Here is a 25,864-nt window from a genome sequence, read left to right as displayed (position 1 = left end):
CTGGAGTGAATGAAGAAATACCACAACTCACCTCTTGAAGAGGTAGAATAATAGAGGATATAAATATTATTTTTATAGCATAAAGATCATTGTCACACGTACTTGTTGTGCGTAAAACATCTTGGAGAATTTTATTAAGTATCATTCTAAGGCAAAAGCACTCTTGTAGAATGCTTTCTACTACAACCACATTAATATATTATGGTTAGTTATTGAGTTACCCGAAGAAAATAACAACTCGTGTATCTTTCTTTAAAAGATGCAATGACTATGTGGTTGCCGTATTGATATAAAACATTTAGATGTTAATGATATTTCTCCTTGAAGGATATTTGTCACAAAGTTAGTGGTAGAAATATTAAAATTCTTAATTTTTGTCATTTATAAATTTAGAATTAGCTTTATATTGTTCATTTAATTATAATTTTCTCGCATGACACCAGAAGTGTCTAAGCAATATTTGGTTGTACAACAAAAGCTCTTGAAAAGCTAACTGTTTGTCTAGAAAACACATGACACAAGTAGTGTCTGAATAATATTTGATTGTGGAAAATAAATTGAAGGCTCCCGAAGAGTTTATTTATCATTATTGTGGTCAAAACATATGTTATGATAAACCGAAGTTTACTAAAACATATGACTATCATACTGAGACTACAAATGATTGAAAGATTGAAAATCATCATGTTTCCACAATCATATGGGGTAAATATGTATGTGAGAAGATACCTGCCTTATTTTTCAAATTTGTACTACATCATGTATCACAATATACCAGAAGTTTACTAATGCAAAAGCAGTCACAGTAAATCAGAAATTTACTGATACAAAAGTAACCACAGTAAATCAGAAGTTTACTGATGCAAAAGTTTATGTCATAGTAAACCAGAAGTTTACTTAGAGATAGCACATGCCATGATAAACTTGAAGTTTTCATTTGTCATTTTTAAATGAGCTATTTGAGAATTTAGATAAGCATATACTAAAGAACTAGAAGATTCTTCAAGAATTCTCTTGTGTTGCTTGTTCTCATAATAACTTGATTATACCAGCTAAAATTGTGACTAAAATCCCCGAATTCTGGAATATATAAAATGTGAATATGGGCCCATTCACCTATCACGTGAATCACTTATAGATGCACATATAAGATGGTTACATGTATGTTTATTGTCAACCTACAGTTTGGCATTTGAAATTGTCTTTCTCAATTAAGAGCATAATTTTCAGATTATGAAATCAAGATAGTTCATCTTGATGATGCTGGTTTATATCCAAGCTAGTTTAGCATTGAATACCTCCTATTAATGGCTAAACTATTACTTATGAGAACAAAGCCTCATGTGTTGGTCTAAGATTTTTTAAATTGCATACATCAGCACTTGTATGCATCAGACCAACAAAATATGATAAGTCCTCCCCTCACAATTGGTTTAAGATCAAAAACCAAATATTTTTACTATCTAATAACTTTTGATGTATGGTATATGATTAATTTCTCTACCACAATGCATAAAGATATGTTTCCCAAAGAAGATTAGGGATACGAGTTAGTTTTTCTAACATTTGGGGGATGGAATAAAATAGCTGAAAAATATGCTATATGAATCGAATTATCATTAATATGATCCTCGCTTAGAAAATAATTCAAGTCAAATGCCAGAAGCATTTGCTGATCCAAAATTAAATATCATATTTCAGCTGCAAATACTCATATTAAAATTAAAGTTCCTGAAAGATAGAGTTTACTATACGCATGAAGCGTGGTAGACCAATCAGTTCCAAAGGTAACAATCCTTGAAAAGAATAGGAGCAAATGATCAAAATGATCATAATAAGGAGGACATAAGCTCTGGAAGTGCCCACGACGTAACATTTCATGCAACTCCATAAGAAGTTCAGGTACCGATAATAAAGAAAGTGATGAGATCTCAATAAGTTATGCCGCTTGCGAACTGATACGAAATGATCGTCGACGATATATTTGATACAATATAGTGCACGATATTGTAAAAGATTGTGAGGATCAGACTGGTAGTCCAGACACCTGAAGATGTCATGCCATTTAAATGTAAGTCATAACCTATATAACTCATTTGATTAATTCTATATGAAGATACCTGAAGGATTTAAAATGCCTGAAGAAAATTTAAAATCTCGAAAAATGTATTCAATTAGATTACAAAATTTTTTGTACGGTTTAAAGCAATTTGGGTTCATGTGGTATAATCGCCTTAGTGAATATTTGTTAAAAGAAGGTTACATAAATGATGTTATTTGTCCATGTATTTTTATAAAGAAAATGACATCAGAATTTATTATACTTGCTGTTTATGTTGATGACATAAATCTTGTTGGAACTCCGAAAAAGCTCCAAAAGGCAATTGAATATCTTAAGAAAGAATTTGAGATGAAAGATCTTGGAAAGACAAAACTTTATTTTGGTCTTCAAATTCAACATCTAGCATACTGGATCTTTATCCATCAATTTGCCTATACATAAAGGGTCTTAAAATGCTTTTACATGAACAAAGCGCACCCATTGAGTACACCAATGATTGTTCGATCACTTGAAGTGAATAAGGGCCCGTTTCGACCTCCAAAAGAGGATGAGGAACCCCTTGGTCCTGAAACACCCTATCTCAGTGCAATTGGTGCACCTATGTATCTTGCTAACGCTACAATACCTGACATAACATTTTCTGTTAATTTACTAGCAAGATATAGCTCTTCTCCTACACAGAGATATTGGAATGAGATTAAGCATATATTGTGATATTTAAATGGAACTCTTGATATGAGTTTATTTTATGCTAACAAAAGTAGTGCAAATCTTATTGGTTATGCAGATGCAGGTTATTTATCTGATCCCCATAAAGCTCGATCTCAAATCGGGCACGTGTTTACATGTGAAGGTACTATTATATCATGGCGCTCCACAAAGCAATCTATTGTTGCTACTTCTTCAAATCATACTGAGATAATAGCTATTCATGAAGCAAGTAGGGAATGCGTATGGTTGAGATCAGTGATTCATTTCATTCTAGAAAAATGTGGTTTGGAATGTGATAAAAGATCTATAATTTTATACGAAGACAATGCTGCATGCATAGCCCAATGAAAGGGAGGATTTATAAAAGGATATAGAACGAAGCACATTTCACCAAAATTATTCTACACACCTGATCTTCAGAAAAATGGTGACATTGATGTGCAACAAATTCGTTCAAGTGAAAATCTGGCAGATTTGTTCACTAAGTTCTTGCCAACTGCAACTTTTGAGAAGATGGTATATAAGATTGAAATGCGGAGACTCAAATATTTGAAACAAGATTTTCATCAGGGGGAGTGAAATACGCACTGTACTCTTTTTTCCTTACTAAGTTCTTTTTCCCAACGTTTTTTCTTGTAAGATTTTTAATGAGGCAGCTAGAAATGCGTATTACTAAATATGTGTACTCTTTTTCCTTCACTAGATTTTTTTCCACTGGGTTTTTCCTAGTAAGGTTTTAACGAGACACATTATCTTTTAGTGAACATCCAAGGGGGAGTGTTATGAAAATATTATATTGTGGATGTCCATTCATTACTCCGCTATAGATAATCTTCCTGAAGAAGATTATCCATTTAGTACTCTGTTGAAGTTTATCTACAAGCAGCTGATGCAGGCAGGTTGCAAGCAACTCAATGAAACGATTTGCAGCAGCTTCTTATTAAATAGGCAGGTTGCAAGCAGCTCATGCAGACAACTTACAAGCAGTTGATGCAGGCAGGTTGCAAGCAACTCAATGAAATGATTTGCAGCAGCTTCTTATTAAACATGCATATTGCAAGCAGCTCATGCAGACAACTTACAAGCAGCTAAAGAAAAACCTTGCAACTGCTTCATTTCTTCTATAAATAGAGGAGTTTACAGTTCATTATGAACATAATTTTAAAAGTTGAATAAAATATCAATCTCCCTCTATACTTGTGTTCGATTTATTTTTTTTATAGTCTTTATTTTATAACAGGAACGTAAAAATGATCTTTTTCACGTAGAAAAGAAATATTTTTGACCCTTTCGCTTAAGAAAATATATATCGTCTTAAGTCCCAACCGGGTCATCGCACGTGCGTTGTTTCTAATTTAAATTATAAACTCGTTCCCTTATTGTTTATTTCAAGAATTTCAGTATCCTATTTAAACATTTCCAAACCTTGAAGCAGAAAAAGACAAAAGCCATTTTAAGTTCAATTCAAAAAGAGAAAGAATAATATATAAACCAATTTCTTCCCCATAAAAAATACAAATACAAAAGAGTTTCGCGGCTATTACCCCCAAATACTTTCAATCATCTTCTCCCCCATTTTATCTGCCGCAAGTTTATTCAAAATTAACCTAACGAATTTCTCTCATCTGTATCGCAGCTCATGGTTCTGAGATTTGATTGAGAAGCTGAATCAGTTTCAATTGGTAAATCAACTCACTTTTTCTTGCTGTATGATTTTATTTTTCAACGAATTGGTGCAAAAAAAAAATAGGGGTTTCAACTATGAATTTGAAAGTTTTGATCTTTTCTTTGTGGGTCTTTCTAGAAGTTTATCAGATCGCCATAATTATTTTCTCTTAGTGTATCTTGTAAATTTTGTTGCTGAAAACTTATCAATAGGAATTATTGGTAGGCATAATTCCATATATTTGCTGGATTTACTAGGTACATCCAAGTAGGGAATTTTTTTTTAAATTTTTGTGCCGAAGCTCAGAAGTTTATATAGAAGATGCTGTTTGAACCTATGGAAACGCATTACAAGTACTTAACGTGCTGTTACAATTTATACATGTTAATACAAATTATTTCATGCATATCTCTGAATCTCTGATAACCATTGAAAGAACCACAGATGTGAGTTTCAAAGGGAAAGAAGTTACTATATGCTAATAAGCCACTTGTTCGCTTACATAAAATCTGCCATTTATTTATATATTAATCAAGTAACTATGCCATGGATTTTTATTTTGATGAAACTATCGTTTGGTGCTTACATGTTAAAATCATGTATATTACTGATGTTGTGTATCACTTTCCTAAAAATTTAACTGTCATAAAATAGAATCTTACATTGTGCTTGCCTGATCCTGCTGAGGTTTCCCAAGATTTTAGGCATGGCTCCAGCAAGAAAATCTAGAAGTGTAAATAAGCGGTTTTCTCCTACAACTGAAATCTCTCCCAGTAAAGATGACAGTGCGAAGAAAAACTTGCGGGTGAGTTTTACTGTACTTTTGTTTGCTCTTGTAATATTACACGAAGAGGCATGTAAGTGAGTACTATTTTGGTTTTGTTTGCTTTTAGAACATGCACATAGGATGAACTAGTATCTTCTTGGAAATGACAGCATGCTCTTTTTCTTTTTTTTTTTGTTTTGAGAAGTGGGACTTGTTTATAGCACAGGATGGTGCATGTTACCTTTTCCATAGTGGAAAATTGAAAGAGATAGATAGTGCAAGGAGAAAGATGAATGGCTTCGTCAAGAATGTCAAAAAGTTGCTACAAATGTAGTGAAGTGAAGATATTTCCTGCATGTTTTTCTTTGAAGGAAAAAGGAAAATTTGGATAGAGAAGACTATTTGTTCCTAACTTTCAACTTTCTTTAAAAGATACTGTAGTTCTTTCATCACATTATTTGGATGGAAGTTTTTTATGTGGGAAAGTTTCAAATAGCTTTTCCCACAAATTTCCTCTTACTAAACGTGGAGAATATGCAGGAAAGTTAAAATTTGCCAGCACTTCCCTTTCCTGTTCTTGCCAACCAAATGGTTCTTTAGGAAAGTGGTAATATGTTGAGTTGCAAAGGAGAAATATTTCATGTACTCATTTAGGTTAGTCGTTAAGTATTCTTTGAAGACACGTGGAGGTCATTATATATGCATTTTGACATGGTTCTTTGTTCAAATTGTAGAAGAGGAAGTTGTCTGACATGCTTGGTCCTGAGTGGAGTGAGGAAGACCTGACACGCTTCTATCAAGCATACCGCAAGTATGGTAAAGATTGGAAAAAGGTCAGTTCAAATTCAAAGTCTTTGTTAATTGAAGTTTCTTGGATATCCCCGATGACTTGCATATTTTTGCTGTTGATTGATCTCTGACCTTGCCTCTAACACTTATCGCAGGTTGCTGCTGCAGTGAAACCCCGAACATCAGAAATGGTGGAAGCTCTTTACATGATGAATAGGGTAGGCTGCGAATACAGACAACAAAGTAACATGTGTCGTTATAATTGAGTCCTCTTAGCTTATGAAATCATCGTATCTTGATAGACAATACTTCTCTTCATTTTCTTATCCATCTTCTAAGCTATGTTCCTGCTAATATATAATTGGACTTAAATTCATCTATACTAATAGCATGGTGAGAGAACCCATTTTGTCAGAATCTTGTTCAAACGCTTCATGTTGTTGTGAATATTATTATTCAATATAAGTTATTTGAGGAGAACAATACTCTAATGAATTAAATCCTTTTTACAATGACATCTGGTTAGGGTTGTCAACTTCTGTGGGGTTGTATTCATCTGATGTTCATTTTCTCTTGTTCTTGTAGGTAATCATTTTACATTGCCTGCCTTTGGCCACAGAGCCTTTGTTTCTTTATCTTGCTTTTGGAAATCATTAAGTTTTTCCTATTTCATGGTCATGATTGTTAATATGGTTATATGTGCATCACCGCTTGTATCAGAGACGTCTATGGATGTTATGAACCTGAGCTACAGTCTCCTATCTCGATGAGTGCTCTGTACATAATCAGATAGTCAATTGTGTACTCACGATTTGTTGTTTTCAACTCACCAGCTGCATAGATTTCAAACCTCCAACAGTAGGGTTCCCTGAGTACTGTGAGATTGTCACGTAATCAAGCACTTTCATACACATATATTTTCTGTTTTGTACCTTGTAAAATGATGCCGCCACAAAAGAATAGTAGGAAAGGAGAAGAGGATTGTGTTAAAAAGAAAGTGCATATTTCCCAGCTTTTGCAGGAGGATATCCCATACCAGTTAGGAATAATATGACACTTGCATTCTGTTTCTTTTCTTCCTTTAATATGTATGACAATTCTAGTCTGTTGTTAGTAGCCATTTAACACTTTTAACATTGATTGAGTTTCCTTACTGTGGCTTACCTATTCTTCTCTCTCTTTCTCTGAAGTTTGGGCAGTCACCAGATTCCATTTCTCTGCTTTTTATTTTTTGGTTTTGCGTCTCCTTCTCATCTTAACCAGCTTAGTTCGGTTTTTGGTGCTACTTTATTTTCCTTTTGTGGATCCTGATATGGAACAATGTAATCCTGTGGGTAATTGATATTACTTGAAAAGATTTGCACCAGAGCTGGCTCTCAGATTCATAAATCTGCATTGCCAGTTGGTAAAATGATTTGTTCATTTGCCTTTTGATGCATTATTACAGTGAAACAGCCTTCCGTACTCCATCGTACTCCATCATTGCACTTGAAATAGAAAACTTTGTCATTTCCTGGCGAAGATGTCACTTAGAAAGAGTAATCACTTCTCTTGCAGTCATTTTTACCCCTTACATGGTTCTATATATCGAAAACATGGAGTGCCATGTTAATCATCATAAAACCATTGTCTTTATCAAAAAGATCATCATCATAAATCTTGGTCTTGAGATTTTAGCCAGCAACAAGTCAGAGACAATTTGATGATTGTTTTTGTGGTGATACTATTATAAGATTTTAATTTTAGAACAACAAAGGACGCTAAGTACTTAATCAACATTGAATATATCGTTAAATAGTACAAAATGGTGATGGAAGTCGTTACTTACTTCATTCTACTGTATTTTCAGGCTTATTTATCTCTTCCAGAGGGGACTGCATCTGTGGTTGGGCTGATTGCTATGATGACTGATCACTACTGCAACTTGGTAAGACTTAAAATATGTTGAGTTTGAGCATGGGGAATGTGGTGTGCTTATGTTTTATCTGTGCACGCCTCCTCACTCCCTTCCCCGTCCACCAGACTTATATATTGCTTTCCTATTTGTTTCAAGCTGGAGGAGTAGTGTTGCAAATGAGATACTAGAATTTTAGCTTTGTGACCTCCAATGTGTGGGATTGCTTGAATACTTCAATTGAAATATGCAGTTTGTCTTGAACAGAAAAGTCTTTGCAAGTTGTGATTAAATAAACATCAGGAAAGGTGATTCTATGCATTAGGTCGTGGCAAAGCATTGTCCTTAGTGCTCAGAAGATTTCTTTTTTTTTTAAAAAGAAAAGTGATTATCTGCTAAATGTTACTCCATCCCTTATATTTGTTCATGGTTTCTGAGTTCTAATGTTTAAATTTGTACCTGAGTCTTAGTTTGTATTTGCTGTTCAAGTAACTTGACTATGGGATGTCAGGCAGCAAGCGACAGTGAGCAAGAAAGTAATGAGGATGCTGGAACATCTCGAAAACCTCAAAAACGTGCTCGGGGTAAAGTTCAGCCTAATATTTCTAAAGCATCTGAGATGACATCTCCGACATTAGCAGCTAGTCATGGTTGTTTAACTTTGTTGAAGAAGAAACGTTCAGGAGGTGCGTTGTCCCTTCTACCCCTCCCGCAACAAAAAGGGATAAATTAAATTAAATGAAGAATTATTCCTGTGAAAAGAAAGAATAGAATATCTCTAAAATCTTCCGGATGGACCTAGATTAGAAACTCTCTTGCTTTTTATTTTTGCATACAGTTTATTGTCACCAGTGCATTGCACTTACATGCAGTAGTAGCCTTTCTTGGGGTTTCATTTTGTTTAGCTGCCTTCCGTTCTCACTTATCTAAGGATTGAGCCTTGTCATGTAATATTATTGATGAAGATTCTCTGGAGTTGCCTTTCAGGAAGCCGGCCTCGTGCTGTTGGGAAAAGAACTCCACGCTTTCCTGTTTCTTTTTCTTGTGGAAATCCCAAGGGTGAGAAGTATTTTTCTCCTAGTAGGCAGAGTTTGAAACTACAGGCAGATGACACTGATGATGATGTGAAGATAGCATTAGTTTTAACAGAAGCTTCACAAAGAGGTGGCTCTCCTCAGGTCTCTCAGACACCGAACCGTAGGACGGACAGCGCTATGTCCTCACCTGTTGAGACAGCTGAAAGAAAGGTATTGCTTAACTTTCGTTTCTAGTGTGACTTATCTCCATAGACTATATGTACTGAGCACTTCACCTTTTTTACTTTTTTCTTTTTCTTTTTCTCGACTAGCGTGTTAAAATAGGTATGGGAAATGCCAAGCTTCTTAGTAATGAAGTGGACGAAGAAGAGGGAAGCATGGAAGCGGACACTGGAGAGCTTTTGCGGTATAAGACTGATTTGGTGGAAACTGGAACCTTTGGTCGAACAGCACAGAAGGGAAGAAGACCTTATGGTAAAAAGTTGGAAATCGATGATAGTGGAGCCAATCATTTTGATGATATCAAAGAGGCATGTAGTGGTACAGAAGAAGGTCAAATATTGGGTGTGGTGAGGGGTAAACTTGAAATGGAGGCCACATATGAAAAGAATTCAAGGACCTCTTTACAAGGCCCTAGAAAGAGGAGCAAAAAAGTTCTTTTCAGCAGAGGTATTACAAAGTTTTGTAGATTACTGCTCTTGAGAACTTTCCCTTTGAATGGTTTAATGGGATTTTGAATATTCCATTTGGTCCTCTTTGATTATTCTATTTTATCTTTTTGCTATTAGCTAAGAGGGGGAACGAGATCCACTTTTGGAAAATAAGGAAAGTCGAATCCCTAATAGGATCTGAACATGCAACTAACTAACTGCCATTAGTTAAGAGGGGGAAGAGTGCTGAGCAGTATCTTGAGGTGTTATCCTTGCACTAGCCAAACTAGGGGTTATTCTCTTGGAAGGAGAAAATATCACAGTGGCCATTTCTTACAATCTCGATATAAATGAGTGTATATTAGACCACGAGGCTACGTTAACCTCAAATATTATTCCCTTACACCCCTCCTCCCTCTTTTCCTGTCTGGTATAAATCATTCCTCCCCTCGCCCTTCTGGTACTCTTGACATGCCACTAAATTTGAAGGATAAAAGTTGTTTACAGAAGCAACAACTCAAGGATTGCTCCACTAATAGACACAACATCCCTCCTGCAATATTTTAAGTTTTTAACAAGTTCAAAGTGGCCCGGGAACTTCAGAATGTTAAACAAAAGAAAACATATATAGGTTTCCCAAGTGCTTAACCATGAAACAAAGTTTCCCAAGTCTACCTTCAAAGTGTCGGTTCCTTCTGTGCCATGATAATTATTGTAAGCGAAGCTTTCTAGTTGCCATTCTCTGGGACTTCTTCCTTTTCTCCAGCTTTTCAACTTTCAAGGCTTTACTATAGCTGGCATTAGGTCAGAACATTACCCCCATAACATTAATATTAGTGAGTTACTTCATCCGTAAAAGGATAGACAGCCAGGAAAAGGCAGAGAAAGGAAGGACTCAGAATTACAAGTTTTGGGCAACTTACATCTGCACAAGTTTGTTATATTTAGAATACTGTTCCTTACTTCTCTGAGTTCTGCTATTTACTGCAAAGTAGCATGCTGTTTTTGAAAAGTAATTGACTGCAAATCTGTTATTATGCGATAGAAACTGTTAAATATCTTGGTACAATGAGCCAAATTAGAAGATGTATCTGCTAATTTACTTTTTCCTTCATGTAGACGAAAGCTCTGCTTTTGATGCTCTACAAACGTTGGCTGATATGTCTCTGATGATGCCAACAGCAGAAAATGAAGATGGTAAGGACATAAAATTCTGTTTCTATAGATCTTTGTATGGAGGCTTGCTTGTTTGGCAACTGCAGATATGCTAGGTGTTGATAGTATCTCTCTGCCTCCCCCTTTCACATTCTCTCTGTCTTAGCCTAACCTTTTAGCAACTTTGACCTTTATGATTTCAGGTATTCTGTCCTGTTGTTTCAAACTTTAGAGCTTTGAATTTGCTTTTTACTTAGATATCAGATGTACTATTGGTTGAAAGGAAACAATGTATTAAATTTGTCTGATCTGATGGACTTGTTAACTTCTATGAGTCTGTGATGTAAACACAAGTCCTGTTTTTGTTATTTTCTGCAGTATTACCATAATACTGAATATCAATAAAACTTTACCTTATCTGAAAAAATAAAAATTTGTACTTAGATATCAATTTTTTCTGTGAATTATTTACAGAAAAGGTAACTTCAACTTAATCGAAGTTAGTTCGTTTAAGCACAATGATTTCTATTTAGCTTATCTTTTGTGCATTGGCTTCAGGAGTGTATTATGCTTCGATCTGTCTTAAATACTCGTCTTGGCTGCCTGTCTATCCATGTATTAGTATCTAGTACAACAACAACCCAGTATAATCCCACTAGTGGGGTCTGGGGAGGGTAGTGTGTACGCAGACCTTACCCCTACCCTGGGGTAGAGAGGCTGTTTCCAATAGACCCCCGGCATCCTTCCCTCCAAGAACTTCCCACCTTCCCACCTTGCTCTTGGGGTGACTCGAATAGACCCCCGGCATCTAGTGAAAAATAATAATCTGTGAAAGAAGAAGTATCAGAAGAGAAAGAATAGGGAGAAGAAGGGGGAGAAACCCAGAAAAATATTGAAAAAGGTGATGTTTTCCCTAGTTTTAGAGGAGTGGGGCCCATTTTAAATTTGTCAAAGCTCATTTCACACGCTCAATACAAGTGAGACACACGTCTGGTCCATGTCAGTAAAGCATGTCTAATCGGCAGAGTTCTTGAGTAACATAAGGCGTTCAATAGGTACCACGCGAGGATGAGGTGTCATAATGGAATTTCAAGCCAAGTTTAAGGGGCTGTCTATGTATTTGGCCTTTTAAGTTGTTCTTTCCTTCGCTATTTCTTTCTTTTTCTTTCCCAATTGAAGCTTTTGGATATGCGACTGTCCTGTATCTTTATCAGTTCACGTATTTCCATTTGAATTTTCAGTTGTTATTCCCTGTCTTAACTAAGAATGTATCAGATTAACCTTTTTTTTTTCTTTTTCTTTTTTCAGAGTCAATGATCCAGTTCAATGATGAAATTGATGATCATGTTGATGAATCTGGCTCCTTGGAGGCCGTGCCTGCAAACAGACAAAGAGACAAACGTGGATCTGGGGGGGTTAGATCTAGATGGAGTCAACCTTTATCAAAGTTTGAAGTTGCTTCCACTACAAAATCAAAGCATGGTAAAGTTACATCTACTGATGTTAGTGCTGTTCCTGAAACAAAGCAGGCGAGGAGGGCACATAAAGCAATGTCGTCTAAGGTATTTGGAGACAGCTTTGCATCCCTGCTCAATATTCTGATTTGTTAAACGATATGTAACCCTTCTGAGAATAATCTTGCAGGCTCGAAAAACTGAAGGTCATGTTAACAATAATAATGTTACTGGATCTGAGGAAGCTGAGGTGATTTTTTTATATTTGTCCATTTCAAGTGATTGTTTAGAGGTTTAGACAGATGATTGAGCCATTCCTTTAAACATTTTGCCAGGTTGGCTACCTTAATCAGCTGCACTAAACTAATTCACGTGATTTTTTCTCCTATAGGCAAAAGAAGCATCAAAGAAGTCAACCAATAAGGGTAAAAGATCCTATCGGAGTGCATCCCCGAAATTAATCAAAGATCAGGAGCCTTCATCATGTGCAGATCCAAGAACAGAACGAAGTGATTCAGCTCAATCAGCTGCGGAGATCCCTGTGGCAAACCAGGTTAACTTACCTACTAAAGTCAGAAGCAGGCGTAAGATGGACCTGAAAAAACCTCAAAGACAAAAAGATTTGAAAATTCCTGATAAAAGTTTGGATGATACTAGTGCATCCTTCACTGCACTTCATGACAGAGCATTCAGTCTTAAGGTTGGTTATGCACCTTTGTCCATGTTGCAGTGCTTTCTCGTGATACGAGCACTAGTTAACTTGCATACATTGCATGCAGGAAAAGATTTCCAACTGCCTTTCCAACCATCAGGTACGAAGATGGTGTACGTATGAGTGGTTCTACAGTGCAATTGACTACCCTTGGTTTGCCAAAAGGGATTTTGTGGAGTACTTGAATCATGTTGGATTGGGACATGTTCCAAGGTTAACTCGTGTTGAATGGGGCGTCATAAGAAGGTATGCTTCTCAACTTTCCTGCAATTTGGAAGTCACTCTATTCCCTGAGCAAGTTCTGAACATTAAGCTTGTTATTTTTATGTTAATGATGGTCCATTGAATCCTCAACTTGAATTAGTTCTCTTGGAAAACCACGGCGATTCTCTGAGCAATTTCTGAATGAAGAAAAGGAGAAGCTTAATCAATACCGGGAATCTGTCAGAACACATTACACTGAACTTCGTGAAGGTACCAGGGAAGGACTACCCACAGATCTTGCAAGGCCATTGTCAGTTGGGCAACGTGTCATTGCAATCCATCCAAAAACAAGAGAGATTCATGATGGAAGTGTACTGACAGTTGATCGCTCAAGATGTCGTGTTCAGTTTGACCGACCTGAGCTCGGGGTTGAATTTGTCATGGTAATTCATTAGTATTTATTAATATATGCTCATATGATATTCTGGTATGTTAAAGTTTAGTTTTTCTTAGGTCACCTTAAATTGGAGAAGATTAGAAATAATTACGATGGTGTGAGTAGTAGACGCAATGGATAGATGCGAGGAGGTCGCTTTAGATGGTTTGACCTTGTCCTACATAGACCCCTATATGCACCTGTCCCTATAATCTCTCAAAATCAATATCGATTTATCTAAATAATAGAACACGATGGAATCAAAGGATCCATATAGGCGATGCCAACTAGTTGGGATAGGTTTAGTTTTATCACACTTACTGACTTACATTAGGTCCAGAGTTTGACAATAGGTCTACTGTGGTTAGAGATTGTATGTCCATATAAAGTTACCTGAGACTTAAAGAATCTTTAGTCTTAGAAAACCCCTTATTTGCCTTTTCTAAGACACATATTTAGTATCAGAATGAAGTGTGCTTGAGTAGAGCAGACATATACAGAGGATTCATATAGCCAATTTCAGCTAGTTTGGGATTTAAGAGTAGTTTGTTCATTGTTTAGGCCTTTAGGGTCCCTTTCAGAGCTATCTCATAATGTGAGAGAATAAAATTAGATATTAGGTTACATGAAGAGATCCCAAATATCTGTACTCACACTGTGATGCCATCTCCCTAATTTATTTTTAAATTTTTTTCTAGAAAAAAAAATCTTTCTTCTGAGGATACTTCTGAAAGCAAGAAAAATAAAAAGATATATCGAAAATTAAATGGATCACTGAACCAAGCTGAAGTATTGAACTCATGCGTCTAACCTTTTTTATCTGTTGGAAGACAAAGCTTATGTGTCCTTGTAACTGGCTTCTGTACTTGGTTCATAACAGGTTGTGTGTATGAATTAGTAATCAGTACCTGTAAAAAGATCTGCATTTTAGTTCTTTTGTGTTCTGGTTCTCCAGTGGTTGCTTTATGGACCTGATAAATTGTTGAAACATTTGCTCTGGCAGGACATTGATTGCATGCCTCTAAATCCATTTGAAAACATGCCCACGCTACTTACAAGGCGTGCAGATGCTGTTGACAAGTTTTTCGAGAGTTTTAATGAGCTCAAGGTGAATGCACGAGCAAATGAGTATATGAAATTTCCGGCCTGTGACAACATGGAGAATGGAAATGTTTTCTCTCATTTCTCCCCACCAAGTCATCCCATCAGTGATCTCCTAAAGCAGACAAAGGTCAGTGGTGCTCCTCATACTCTCTTACATACCTTTTACAGTTCGTATTTTCGGATTCAAAGATTCTCAAGCACCCCGGTTTAAAAACTGAGAAACTCTTCTGCATGGCCATAGTTTTGTCCAAACTATTGATTCTTTTCAAGACATCATATTAAACAAGATTTTGCAATCTGTCGCACCCAACTCCTAACCAAAATAATTATGATCTCCCCAAGCATTTTCCGCCTTTTGCTGTAACTTGGGAGAACATAAGTGAAGAATTACTTATCAGGGGAAAAAACCATAAGTGAAGGATTGACTCTTTCCGTACAAAATCTAACAATTTTTTTGTAAGAGCTATGAACTTAGATTAGTAGGTGCAATGAAGCAGGGTATGGTTGTATCTATGCTCATCTCTGAAAACAGTTGCCTTCTGATTCTTCTAGCTTATGGAGTGTTTGGTAATCTATGTAAGGTGTTTTCTGTTTTGGCTTGTCCCTTTAAGTAGTGGGTGAAGTCCTAGTAAAGATTCCACATAAAGCCTAGCTTGAATTATTAGGATTGGCTGACGTAGCCTTTGGTCAAAGAAACTAATGTGAGAGAACTTTACTCTCCAATTCCTAATCAAAATTATGTCATGTTGGGATCGGATGGGGTGGGGAAAAAAATTATGTCATGTTTCCTTTTTAAGTTTGTGCCCTGAGAGATGCTCTAGTGGTGAGCACCCTCCACTTCCAACCAAGAGGTTGTGAGTTCGAGTCACCCCAAGAGCAAGGTGGGGAGTTCTTGGAGGGATGGAGTCGAGGGTCTATCGGAAACAACCTCTCTATCCCAGGGTAGGGGTAAGGTCTGCATACACACTACCCTCCCCAGATCCCACTAGTGGGATTATACTGAGTTGTTGTTGTTGCCCTGAGAGATGCTTCTTTCCTCATGCAGTTATTCCTCTTCTCCTAATCTCTCTTTCAAGATTTTTATATCACATTCTTCAGTATTCAATCAAAGCATCTATGTACTTCCGTCCAAAGTAGATGTTTGTATTTGTTTGTGGTGAATGGAAAACTGCAGGATCAAATGTAACATTATAGTTTGTAAGAAAGAGAAAAAGGTTAAAAGCAGGAAGAATACAGGCAACTGTCATTTAACTTTTTGTACCGCATTATATAGTATTGTTTAAAATTAACTATTCTAAGTTGACTTTTGGGGGTTAAAATTATGACATTTAGCCGTCAAACTATTCTTAGTAGAACTTAGGTTTTTAACCCAAAAAAATTATTTGATAGTATTTCTATTTTAATTCAATGATTACCTGCCCTTGTTTTTCAAATCTTTGTTAATTGAGGCGAAAATGCACACAAAAGTAGGCCACGTAACAGAAATGGTGTATTTCTAAGCCTTTTGATTTAGTTGAACCTTAATTCGGTTTACCTGAGAATGGAAACTGACACTCAACTTGGGAGTTAGTAGATTTCATGATTACCAACTATACTCCGGATCTCAAAATCTCTGTAGTACTGTATTAATATATACCTTGAGTAGTACCTTTAGGGCTCGGTTGGTTTAATTCTTCATTTGGGATCTTTAAACAAATAGCCGGCCATATTCATTGTTTGCTTTTTCTAGCCATATACATAGATTATACATTGATTACACACAATTATACACATATAATACATAAATTATGCATATACATCCATCGGTTATTTTTAGTTTAAGCGGTTGGATGGGCTATTTGGGTTAATTCTTCATTATTACCGGGATTAAATTTGAGATGAGTTTATCCCATGTTTGGTTAGGATAAAATCGCTGTATAATTAATCCTGGGATTAGTTATCCCTGTATTGTAGTGTTATTTTTATCCTTGTGGGAGGATGAGATAACAATTCCAAGATAACTAATCTCGGGATAATTAATCTTGGGATAACTTGTTTCTCAACCAAATGACCCCTTAGAGTTTTGATTGTAACTCCCTTGTATTGTTTTCACATAATTAAGAAGAGTGGATAGTTTTTTATGCTTCTCACTTGTCCTTCCACATAATATTTGAGTACATTGATGGTTAGGTGGCTTCAGCAGAAGTGGATATGCAATCTAGATCTGGAGTCATGGAAACGGCCACATATCAATCGATGGCATATTCAAAGTCTTCTGGGGTCGCTCAGATTCAAGCAAAGGAAGCTGATGTTCAAGCTCTTGCTGAGTTGGCTCGTGCACTAGACAAAAAGGTTACAAAACTTAATTTATTTTTTACTTAATGAAGCTTATACAAATGAACGCTAGATCTCTCTCTCTCTCTCTCTCTCTCTCTCTCTCTATATATATATATATATATATATATATATATATATGTATATGCTTGTATCTTTGTCTGCTTATGTAAGTGTTGTGGACCTAAAGAAGCATATTTACTTTCCAACTTAAGCTTTTAAATGAGATGGTCACATAATTAACATAGAAGCATAGCGAGAGATTCGAGGCTCAGTATCACTCTCAGTCAAAAGTATTTCCACGTGGTTAGCTCAAGTAAACGAATCAAGCCTGCATGTCAGGGAGCATGTTGCAAACCTATAATTAATAAATGTATGTGTTTCCTTTCTAGAAGTTTAAAGTTAAAGCTATTAGATGAGATGGTCGCACAATTCAGCAGTAAGTTTTCTTTTTATTCAACCAAATAAAATACCTTTATGAAAAAACTTGTAGAAGTTCATGTTCAAATTACCAATATAAGCTAATAAGGGAGAATAGCTTTCTTTATCGAAACTGAAATGGTTTACTTGCATAAAAAGAAGAAAAAGAAGATTTGTTGAAGGGGTAAGCTTCCATGCACTACAGGTTAAAGCTCTATTTACTTTTTAAAACCGAAGGCTGAAGAAGCTTTATAGAAATTATTATAGGCATATGTACATTTACAAATTGAATCTAAAATTGTGGAAGTATTCATTAAGCTTGTATTTGGTGTTAAGAAAAGATGCGTTTACTGTTTTGTTTAGGGTGGGGAATATTTAAGATAGAGGTGAGCTAGTTTGAGCAGATGCTGCTACCATATGGATGACTAGTTTCTTCTATTTTAGAGCTGTACTGTTTCTCGTATTTTATTTTTAAGTTCACTGTTAAGTAGTTGGCTGTTCTTGTATTTCAATGTATGTCTTCAGGAATTTGTGTCAGTAGATGCATTTTTCTAGTTGATCTTAGATATACAAAAGGCAAGCATATTTTGTGCCAGATGTGCAGTGAGCTCATGACATTTGGTTGAAAGTGTAGGAAGCTGTGGTTTCAGAATTGAGGCGCATGAATGATGATGTGTTGGAAAACCAAAAGAGCAATGACTGTTCTCTTAAGGACTCAGAGCCTTTCAAGAAGCAATATGCTGCCATGCTAATACAGTTAAATGAGGTCAATGAGGAGGTCTGTTTATCCTCATATTAGAATTTAAAATTTCGAAAGTGCACAAAGTTTGCTATAGTATTCATTTGTTTTGGCAGGTTTCTTGTGCTCTATATCGCTTGAGACAGCGGAATACCTATCAGGGAAGCATTCCACTCGCATTCCCAAGGCCAGTTCCAAATTTTGCTGATCCTAGTACGTTGAGCACTTTTGATCGTTGTACAAGTCAGCCGCAAGAATCAGGGTTCCTTGTCAATGAGATAATAGAAAGTTCAAAAATCAAAGCCCGGACTATGGTAGATGCGGCAGTGCAGGTACACATTCATTCAACTTTTATTTCTGTTCGGATTCTTTCTAAGAGGATTTGTTGTGTGACCCAAATCGGTTATAAGATAATGCTTGAAACAATTCGAAAGTGGGTTATGATTAAGCATAGCATGTCAATATTTATTAGTTCTTCAGAAACCTCATTCACATGGTTGCCAGGTCGATTTATTCCTGAATCCACCTCAGCAGATTGGCGAATATCCGAACGTGTTTCTTCAAAAGATGCAATTGTCCTTTTGCTCTTCAGTAATAGCATTTACAACATAACAAACTGCACAAATAGTAATAATGCTGTTTATTGTTTAATCAGTATAAATGAAATTTCATGGAAGTACCTGCTTTTGTCCCTCTTTAATCTGAGTGAGAGGAGAAACTTCTTTACAAGGCACTAATTACTGGGTTTTACCTATATGCTCTCTAGGGCTTTGATGTCATCAATATTTCTTAATATGGTTTTGCATAATTGCACATTCTCTGGACCTCTAATACTTATCCTGTTACCTGGTGATTTCTGCTTTAGCATTTTTAAAATAAAATAATTCTTTGTTGGAGGCTTCTTAGAACTTTTGGGCCCTTTGACTCCATTGAAAAACAATGTAGTTTATAATTTTGCATAAAGGTTGTAATTTTTTCATTTCGATACATAACCGAATCAAAATACTTCGAAAAGTACATCAGGAATGAATGTTTAGAGAGAAAAATTGGACTTCTAGTAACTTCTTTGAAACACTCTTTTGAAAGCTATCGATATTAAGTTCATTTAAAACCTTTTAGTTTCTAACTAAGTTTAATAATATGACAACCTGTAATCTGTTTGGATTTTTCAATACCACCAGATTTTTGCGTCACTGGAAAATTTATGTTCGTGCATTGCATCCTAACTTTTCTTTATGTTTCTTCAGTCATGTTTGTGACCTTGTCATTATCTTCTGCATGTTGCTGTAGATTTTCTTTGGTACTGATTAACTTGTCTGTGTAGGCGATGCTTTCACTTACTGATAGAGACAACACCACTGAAAAGATTGAGGAGGCTATTGGTTTTGTGAATGATCGGATTCCACTAGATGATTCTTGCATGCCAACTGTGAGATCTTTTACCACCTCATGTTCGCTTAGTGGCTATTTTGCTTCTCCTATCAATTGACTTTTAGTGCATTGACCTGTTGCAGCAACCTACTGATCCTAAGTCAAAGAATATGTCAGATAAAAATGAAGCAGAAATTCCTTCAGAACTTATTACTAAATGCGTTGCTACATTGCTTATGATTCAGGTAAATACGATTTTTTCTGTTTCTTTGGGCTGGCTTTTGTCATAAGAGTATTGCTTTAGAACGTAGGGGATGGAAATTACCTTTGCTTGAATTACTTTTCACTTTCTGTCCTTTACTGGACTTTGGATTTCCATGTTGGGTTGCCTCTTTTTTGCATGACGTAAGATGTTCCTCAGAAAGATGCTTCTCGTGCTTCTCAAGTTGGATTACAAAATTATTTTTATCAAGCTAAGTTGACTATGTGTTGTGATTTTGGATCACTGATAAATAACGGGAGAAGGAGAGACTGAAAACAGATTGACGGATGAAGGGGCGATTCCTCTTCCCTCACCAAGTTATATTCCATAAAGATTGCTAGATAGCCTTGGAGGAGGATATGTTAGAAATTAGAAGGAAAAAGAAAAGATGATCTATAGTCTCTCGCTGTTGCATAAACATGATCTCCAGTATAATAAAAACATTGATATAACCTGCATTTTGTTAAGTCTCACGTCAATACTTTAGAGATGAATATTTCTTGCTACTTAAGTCCTAAAGAAAAAATTGACCAAAGTTTTTTATGGCAGAATATGACATGATATCTCCTAAAGCCATACTTCACTTTGCTTATTCAGTTCATAACTCTGGTGTTCCCATCATTATGCTTGACATAACTTGATTATATATTGTACACGATTGCAGAAGTGTTCGGAACGACAGTTCCCACCAGCTGATGTAGCAAAAGTACTGGATTCCGCTGTAGCAAGCTTACAACCCTGTTGCTCACAGAACTTTCCAATCTATGCTGAAATACAGCAGTGCATGGGAATAATCAGAAACCAAATTCTGGCATTAGTACCGATGTAGGCCATGTATTATCAGCACTTGTTTTTTTGGCTCTTGTAAATTCACCATGTAGATAACTAGCCTTATTCATGGTTCAGCTCTCAAATCAATGCAAACTCACTTTTTTGCTGCCTCTCTTCCCGTTTTTCTTCAATGGTGATTTCTGTATTTTTCCCCTCATAATGGAGGCTAGTCTTTACTTGATCAGTTTCCACTTTAACTAGTCCAATGGTGGCTTTGCTGAACCTGTAGCTACTACACCTGCTAATTGGCTTGGAAGTTCAGAGGCATGAAATAATATAAATTTTAGATAATTCTTATATTTCATCTTCTTGCATCAAAATGTGTTTTACGTCCTTCATTCCAAATAAAATATGCACTCTTGACATAAAACCGTATACTACCCTCAGCAGAATTCCAAGGGTATATCATTCAAGTTGAGATGAAGTTTCTTGCAACGGGCAATAATACCGGTAAAAATTTACTCACCCAATCAATGATGCATGATATGTGTCTTCTACATAATTTACTATCATCTAATTATGGTTAATTAATCGGCATTTTTACCTCATTATTACTTGACCATGTAAAGTATATTGGCTTGGTATTAGTATTGGGTGTGGATAAGTTTTTACCAGATCCGTATATCTTATCTTAGTTGTTTTTCCTTTGTAGAACTTACTTCTGCATTTAAGATAATGATTGGAAATTATTGAAGATCCCAGTCACATTCTCACTGCTTGAATGCTCCGCTAAGCTGCCATGAAAATGCATTTAAGATATTATCATTTCAATATATTGTATTACTATCGACTATCGGCCCTATCAGGTAATACCAATCTACAAAAGCTCGATCAAGAATAAGATTTTTCCATCTTTTGCGGAAAACAGATCAAGAACCATGATCTGTTTGATGTGATTGCATATATAGTTTGAGTAGGTAGATGGTGCATGATAGGGCGATTGTAATATAATTTCTAACGGCGAAGCTCGTTAGGGAATATTTACCTATTTATACTACATTATAATTTATTTACCTCTCTTAAAAAGGTTATCACATAATTACATTAGCATATACAATTTACGATATATATATATAAAATAATGTATTAGATTCCAATTTTTCTCATTTTCCTTCCCTCTTCTTCTTCCCTTCGCTAAGTGAGAAACAATAGGAAGGTTTGCGATGAGTTTCAGCTATCCACGAGTAATTGAGGATTATAGCATATGTGGGAAATGGTGTGGATTTCATGATTTGTTATCTCAAGAAACCAACAATAGCATCAGACACAAATGAAAAGCACTTGAACGAGGAAATTCGAGTCCCAGTTAAATGGATGGCAGGCTATTGTGTTTTTAGTACAATATATGAGTAAACTCCATTGACAACCATTAAAAAGTGTTAGAAACTTTTAATTCGAAAATTGAATTTGGTTAAATCGTTATTTATTTGGATTGGGTGTTGTTGTAAATGATTGGGGATATCCTTTGAAATTTATATCTCATTTTTGAACGATTTTGATGAAAATTTGAGTTGATTTTAGTTGGAAGTTCAGATTAAAACTCGAGGAAGAAGACATAAATAAATTATATATATTTTGTATATCGGGTGTACAAACGACATACAAAATATATACAACTAATATAATTGTATGTAAATAGTAGTTTTTGACCGAATTCTGTAAAAAAAAAAAGGCAGAATAGTTAAAGACCCCCTGAACTTGACTCTTTTTAATGAGAGTATATCTTAGCTATACATGATTATAATTACCCCTTACACTTATTTTTTCGGATGTTATTACCCTCCTAACCTGCCACATGGCACTGAAAGTTGTTTCAAATGACTGAGTGCGCGTGGGAGTATATTTGTTTTTTTGCCATATCAGTTTAACATTTCCCTTTCCCAACCCTTTCCCATCCCCTAACGGTAATAAATTAATTTTCCCCAAAAAATTAAGATCTCACCAGTAACAACCACACTTCTCACCTCTATTTATTCTCTTCTTTCTAATTCTTCACTATTTTCTTTCCTCACTTTCTTCCTTTGTCATTCTAATTCCATAAAAGCTATTTCTGTCTCTTATTTCCCCCCAAATAATAACCATTTTTTTACTTGGAAAAAAGAAGATGAATGTATTTTGTAGATGTGGCAAGCGAGTTCCTTTAAAATTGCATGAAGTACTGTAAATTCTGGACATCGATTCTTTGGATGTAGTCTTTATCCAATATCAAATTTTTGTCGATTTTTTCAGTGGTATGAACCTCCATTTCCAAAGCAAGCAAGTATTTTTATTTCGGGATTGCTGAAGAAGACTATCAAACTACCGAAGAGGGAAAGAATGCTAAAGTTTCTATTATTTTTCAGTTTGCTTTGTAATCTGATTTTGTTCATGTGTAAATGATGGTTATCTGCTACTATGTGATAGAAGTTAGGCAATCTGATATGCTATTCGAGACTACTTTGTCAACACTTTGTCAACATAAGGAATTGAAATAAAAATTTATATAAAAATAGTCACACATAGCTGATAATTTAACAAAAAAAGTCGGCATTTAACATCAAACACTAAGTTGAACTATATCGTCCATATACAGCTAGACATACACATGACAAATAAGTTCACAAAACACATAAAAGTTGTGTACCACCATCAATATCAACAAAAACAGCCACCCATGGATTCAACAAAAAACAGTATAGTATCTCAAATACTACATCCAAACAGTACAAAAATTCAAAGTGGTCCTCTTGGAGGGAGATTTCCCTATTACTTTAGATCTTATTTGTATTCCAGTAGATTGGGATCTTGGCTTGATTCTAGCCATTGCAAATTGGACTTGAAGTTGTTCTTGAGTCACAGTTTCCTTTCCTTTCCATTTCAAACCTTTAGAAGGCTTATATCCAATATCACAAGTAACATATGTAGAATCAATTAAAGGGCCAGTATAAATCTCTCTGGATGTAGGCAAACTATGCTGATAACATTCAAAACAAAAGATACATTTCAAACATCAGATAGTATGTTAGACAGAAAAATCTAAGTTAAACAAAATAAATACACTTATATTAACACTTGTAAACCCAGATTGTGCAACAAATATACCATGTCCTTGAAGTCTAGGCCTTTTGTAGTAGCTTCTTGCCCTCCCACTCTCCCCCTCCCCCCCAATATTTCCTCTAGTACTTGTAGATGCCTTATCAGAATCCTTTCTGCCTCTCTTTTGTGAAGTTTTTGTTGTTGATTTTTGTGAGGAATTACCAGTCAAGTATATGAGAAAACGAGAAATTAGCTGTCAGATAACTAAGAAGATAGTAATAAATGAAAAAATTTGGAATGTACCTCTTGATTAGTTGTTGGTTTTGTTGGACAATTCCTTATATTATGAGTACTTGCTTTGCAAAGGGAGCATGCCATAACTATTCCCTTCTTTGATAATTTTTCAGCTCTTTTTATTTCTCCAACTTCCTTTGTTCTATTCCTTCTTGGCCTTCAAGGCATATTTTGAACTGGGGGAGGTAATACCTTAGGGTTATACTTTCTGGCCACATTATCATGTTGGGAACTGGTTGTATGAAGTGTGAATATGCCTTCATGCATGTCTCTTTCATGTACCTATGTGCAATGCTCTCTGAAGAATCAACTTTCTTGTAGTGCATTGTTGTTATAACATGTGGACATAGAATGCCTTTCAGTTCCCAAGACCTGCAACTGTAGTATCCTATTCTTAAATCTATAATGAACTTGCATGGACCATCTTGGAGTTCAAAGCTTGTATCTCCATTAAACATGAAGTCAACCCTCATTGACCTCTCAACATTATTATTGAATACCATAATTGCCATTGGAGATACACTATCCTGCCAAGTTTCAGCAAATTCTCTTATCCTTGCTACCCTACTCGTAACTTTGACTCTTATTTCCTCTAGCATTGATATGATTGTCTTGTGTCTAGGGCCCATTATCCAAGCTTCACATGTTATTGTCACACTTGGAGAATGTCTTAAAGAAGGCTTTGCTCCATCTTTTTTTGTTGTATTTAACAAGGTCTTCACAAATGTTATGACCCAATTTATCAAGATCATCTTACCTCCTTTTCATTTCAGACTCAAAGGTTGATTTAACAACACTCTAGAATCTTTTTCTTCTTTCAATCCCTCTCCATTTTATTGTTAGTTTTTCAGAATGTGTCTAGCACACATTCTGTGCTCACACTCAGATAAAATCTCTTCAACAACTGAACATAGACCCTACATAAAAATAGTAGAGAAGCCTGTTAAAAACAGAAAAATAAAAATATTTGTGTTAAAAGCAGAAAAATAAAAATAAAACTGCAAAATGTACCTTTTGCATGTCACTTATTATGATGAGCTCCCTGCCATCTCCCAAGTTTAAGTCATTTTGCAATAACCCGAGGAACCAACTCCATATTTGCTTTTTCTCAATGCCTACAACAACCCTAGCTATTGGGAATATTTGGTTATTCACATCCTTTGCTATTGCTGCCAACAATTGACCTTTTCAAATACCCTTCAAAAAACATCCATATAACCCCTATACATCTCCTACAACCCTCCATAAATCCTTTCTTCATAGCTGCAAAACAAATATAGAAACTAGAAAACTGCTTTACCCCATCATTTGTCACTGTCAATTTTACTGCACATGTGCTGCCAGAATTTGTTTTGAGTAACATATCCCTATAGTCCATAATCCTAGCGAACTCAGCAACATGATCTCCCGTAATTTCTTTCAACACAATTTTTTTTTTGCCTTCAAACAAACAGACTTACCAACATATAAACCAAGCTCTTTCCTCACCATATCCTGAATTTCCCAATCTTTATTTCTAGGTTGTGAGGTAGTTCTATCTCTAAAATGCTTTGACAAATATTGTGAATTACATAGATAGTTATAAGTGATTTTATAGAATTTGTGTCATGGATTGTAAGTCTTGACTGTGAAGTTTATACTCCTACCTTCCTTGCTAGCAAACAACATCCAAGGACAACCAGTTTTGTATTTAACTCTTACCCTATGTGGCTAATTGGGATCCTTAACTAGCTGAATTCTTTTTTTATAACATACTTAGTTACTGCTTCTTTAAATTCCTTCACATTCTCAAATACCATGCCCAGTTGCCAAGTACCAATTATGAAAAAAGGATCATAAATCACCCTATTGATTTTTTTTTTCCCTTTAACTATCCTACATTATTTTTTCCATCTACATTATCATCAAAAACAGGTTCACCCTCCCCTTCTAGATCAGATTCAGATTTAAATCTATCTGGATCTGAACTATCATAACAT

At 35.6% G+C, this 25,864-nt stretch overlaps 1 protein-coding gene across 4 annotated transcripts; it reads left to right on the top strand.

Moving 5' to 3' along the window:
* Positions 1-4,265: 4,265 nt before the first annotated feature.
* LOC104091852 (protein ALWAYS EARLY 3) lies at positions 4,266-20,686 on the top strand. 4 transcript variants are annotated; one of them, XM_009597285.4, is made up of 21 exons: positions 4,266-4,455; positions 5,137-5,244; positions 5,940-6,038; positions 6,150-6,212; positions 7,844-7,921; positions 8,400-8,574; positions 8,876-9,135; positions 9,237-9,594; positions 10,695-10,772; positions 12,039-12,292; positions 12,375-12,434; positions 12,576-12,884; positions 12,964-13,142; positions 13,261-13,543; positions 14,540-14,767; positions 16,810-16,971; positions 18,008-18,151; positions 18,229-18,444; positions 19,437-19,541; positions 19,627-19,728; positions 20,410-20,686. In XM_009597285.4, the coding sequence occupies exons 2-21, from the start codon at positions 5,146-5,148 to the stop codon at positions 20,572-20,574; spliced, it is 3,417 nt and encodes a 1,138-aa protein (XP_009595580.1). In that variant the 5' UTR covers positions 4,266-4,455; positions 5,137-5,145; the 3' UTR covers positions 20,575-20,686. The 4 variants fall into 4 exon arrangements, with proteins under 4 accessions (XP_009595580.1, XP_009595581.1, XP_070042208.1 ...); XM_009597286.4 differs by having other exon boundaries at positions 4,276-4,455; positions 5,144-5,244; XM_070186107.1 differs by lacking the exon at positions 4,266-4,455 and adding an exon at positions 4,685-4,801.
* The last annotated feature ends 5,178 nt before the right edge of the window (positions 20,687-25,864 follow it).

Source organism: Nicotiana tomentosiformis, chromosome 9, assembly GCF_000390325.3.
Source record: "Nicotiana tomentosiformis chromosome 9, ASM39032v3, whole genome shotgun sequence".
Taxonomy (NCBI): domain Eukaryota; kingdom Viridiplantae; phylum Streptophyta; class Magnoliopsida; order Solanales; family Solanaceae; genus Nicotiana; species Nicotiana tomentosiformis.
Note: the sequence above shows the minus strand (reverse complement) of the source record. Positions and strands in the feature narration are given on the sequence as shown.